Genomic DNA, 3541 nt, shown 5'->3' with positions numbered 1-3541 from the left:
ATAGGTGATCAGAGAGGCTGCTGGGAGGGAACTAATGGCTGAACTGGTTATACTGTGTTGTTGGGGAAAAATATAGGATTGTTCATATTAGAGACTGAGATTATATAGGAATCCTATTAGGGAATCAGCTGCAAACAGACCTTGTATAGAGATATATTACAATTTATACTGCACATTTTCTTTAATATTTAAAAAAATATTTATGCCATTGTTTTTCCAAAACTAAAATATTTTATTGTTGTTTGATTTAGTGGTTTCCTTTCTAAACCATTTGTGGAGCCACTGGGCCCCTTGCACAGAGAAGCTGATTCTCTATATAAATAAATACTGTCAGCTGCTTATTTCCCTTTATATATTTGTCTTCATAAAGAGGAAGCTTTTTGTTCAGTTCTGTATCAATGTGTGAGAGGGAACTGAGTATACTGCTGAGTAATCTGTGTAACCTGATCCAGTCCCACTGCCACTGATCCTGGGTCCCTGTGTGTCGGGTGTTTGCCCAATAAATCAGTGTCTTTGGTGCCTGCCCTGATTTCTGTTGGTACCAGTTCCCTCCTCTCTCCATTGCACCGGTCAGCTCCTCCCTCCTTTCTCATGAGCGCGTGGGGGGGCAGGTTGCCTAGGGCATCTGGCCGACCTGGTAGACCCTGGCTGCTCCTGCCATTATATCAAATGGGAGAGCTGACTAGAGATGCAGCCGGGAGGTAATTAATGGACTATAATAGTGATACTGTGATGTTGGATACAATTATAGGATTGTAAAAAGTAAAAGAAAATGTTGATGCAGGAATCCTAATAGAGAACTAGTTTCCAGCAGAAAGATTTGCATAGAGTCTCTGCATGTATCTTAATATTGACATTTTTATTCCTCTCTCTGTTCTACAGCTGCTTCTTCCTTTTCTAAAACTAAATGTATTTATATGTTTTTATCTGTGGTTTAGTTATTTCCTTTTTTCCATTTTGTGAAGCTTATACAGAGAAGGTGCTGCTCTATATTATAAAAGAGGAAGGTTTTTGTTCAACTCTGTATCACTGTGTGAGAGGGTCACTGCTATGCTGCAGACAGTAATAATCTGCTGCATCTTCTGCTTCCATTCTGCTGATTGTAAGAGTGAAATCAGTTCCAGACCCACTGCCACTGATCCGCTCTGGGGTCCCTGTGTGTCGGGTGCTTGCAGCATAGATCAGCAGCTTTGGTGCCTGCCCTGATTTCTGTTGGTGCCAGGCCATCCACCTGCTAACACTGCTACTGGCTTTACATGTGATGGTGACAGTTTCTCCTGGTGACACAGAGACATAATCTGGAGACTGAGTCAGTACAATCTGCCCATAGGAACCTGAGGATTAAGGAAAAAAATAAATGAGTATAGTAACTAAAATGATATAACTGTTCCTGTAATAGAAGTGTTAGTGCTGATTTTATATAATTATTAGAAAGTGATTAATTCTTACCCTGAAGCCAGAGCATGAGTATAGGCAGCAAGCAGCTGTGGGACACCATACTGATCACTGCACACAGGCCTGATACAGATCACTGAGCCCCTGCCTGCACTCACTCATATTTATATCCCCACAAGCACACAGGGAATGTACATGTAGATTACATATGCAAATCACAGAGCAGTATTAAGTACTGAAATCATTATGTTACTGGTACCTGTCCTACTGGAGTAAATACAGTTTATATTCCCCTTCGATAACTGGAAGAACATAAAGATATCTTGGTTTGGCAGAATTCAAGTGATAAAGATGGTGGTCATGCCCAAAGCCCTATACTTTTTGCAAGTCCTACCAATAGATGTATCCCCCACTTTCTTTACTACATTAAGATCAATTTTCACAAGATTCATTTGGGGAGGGAAAACCCAGAGGCTCAGCTATAAGCACCTAGCTCAAATAAAAGAAAAAGGAGGAATGGGAGTCCCAGATACTTATTTATATTTTATAGCAGTGCATTTGGTTAGACTATTGAACTGGACGATAAGGAAAGGGAAAAAAGACTGGTGTGAATTAGAACAAGGGTGGTGCCACTATCCACTAGAATATTCATTATGGGATGATAAATGGGCAGTGAATAAGTCTATGCGACAACATCCGTTAATTAGTGCAACCTTGAAAATATAGCATAAGAACAAAATAACATTGCACCTGACGAAAGCACCCAATGTGCTACAACTCTTAAGATATAATCCAAACTTCCCTCCGGGTATGGAAAGGGGAGAATTCGCTATATGGGAGAAGTGGGACGATAAACCCACTAAGGTACAGGATTTGGTTAAAAGGAGCAAGTTGATCTCACTAGAGGACTTGCAAAGGAGATGGGGGAAATACCCAAGAAATTTATGGGGTTACTACCAACTGCACCATTTTTTAAATATTAACAGAGAAAGAGAATGGGACAGGCCCCTAACAGAGTGGGAGCGGATAATAGATCAAGATCAAGAAGTGATTAAACCTTTATGCAAAATGTATAATATGGTACTAAACACAGAGGAATTTAAATCTTCACCTTCAATTTGGTAGAAATATACAAGAACATGAATGGATAAAGATCTTTAAATATGGGAATAAGATGACAAGGGTTGTGAAAGTAAAAGAAGCTAAATATAAAATGGTGACAAGATGGCACTATACTCCTGTCAAACTCCATAAGATGCACCCACAGACATCCAACCTATGTTGGAGATGTAATAAAGAGGTGGGTACACATATACATATCTGGATAACGTGTTCAAGATTGAAAGACTACTGGTCCCAGGAATTAGAGAGCATACACAAAATAACATCTATTAAAATGTGTGTAGCTGATTATGCAGTAATACTATTGAATGTGAACCTAGAGAAAGCTAAGATGTTGGATGACTTACTTACCTTTCAACTAATCCAGGCTGCTAAAGCACTTATTCCAAGTCTAAGGATCCTTCTACATATAATAACTGGTTAAAATCTATGGATGAAATAAGAGTATTAGAGGAATTAACACATGTATATCACAATAATAGTGCAATGTATTGGCAAATATGGTCTCCCTGGCAAAGATTTAAAGAATCAATGGAAATGGGGAAGACATAGGGTAAATGATCTGGAAAGTGTATTAAGTATGAGACCTGAAATTACTGATAGAGTGGAAGTCTTATATTGTGGGCAATACATGATATGATAAATGTAGTAACAAAAGGCCCTTAATGAGATGTAATGAAGACTGGTACTTGATATTACCCTGTACCCTCACCCCTTTTTTTCTGTACCCTTTCCTTTCTTTGTTTGGAAAAAATTGATGAAATAAAGAAATTTAAAAAAAACAAAAACATAAATTCAGTGCCACAAATTCAATGGGCAAATGTTTTTGTTTCCATTGATTAAGCTGCACATAAAAAGGCTTTTGTTATTTTTAAAATAAAGATATTAACCACACAGGATGGAAATCTGAAAGTTTTTTTGGCCACACCCACAGTACCCCAGGGACTTATTAAACACAGGCGCTCCATCCCCAGCAAAGTTGTAAATCATAATGTCTCCTATAAATTACAGGGGAGTTGACCGG

At 38.6% G+C, this 3541-nt stretch overlaps 1 gene segment (V, D, J or C); it reads right to left on the bottom strand.

Moving 5' to 3' along the window:
- Positions 1-913: 913 nt before the first annotated feature.
- Positions 914-1589, bottom strand: LOC108696231. The segment is given in 2 exon segments: positions 914-1334; positions 1450-1589. Coding segments are annotated over 2 exon segments (357 nt in total).
- Positions 1590-3541: the final 1952 nt, after the last annotated feature.

This window comes from Xenopus laevis, chromosome 1L (assembly GCF_017654675.1).
Source record: "Xenopus laevis strain J_2021 chromosome 1L, Xenopus_laevis_v10.1, whole genome shotgun sequence".
Classification (NCBI taxonomy): Eukaryota; Metazoa; Chordata; class Amphibia; order Anura; family Pipidae; genus Xenopus; species Xenopus laevis.
Note: the sequence above shows the minus strand (reverse complement) of the source record. Positions and strands in the feature narration are given on the sequence as shown.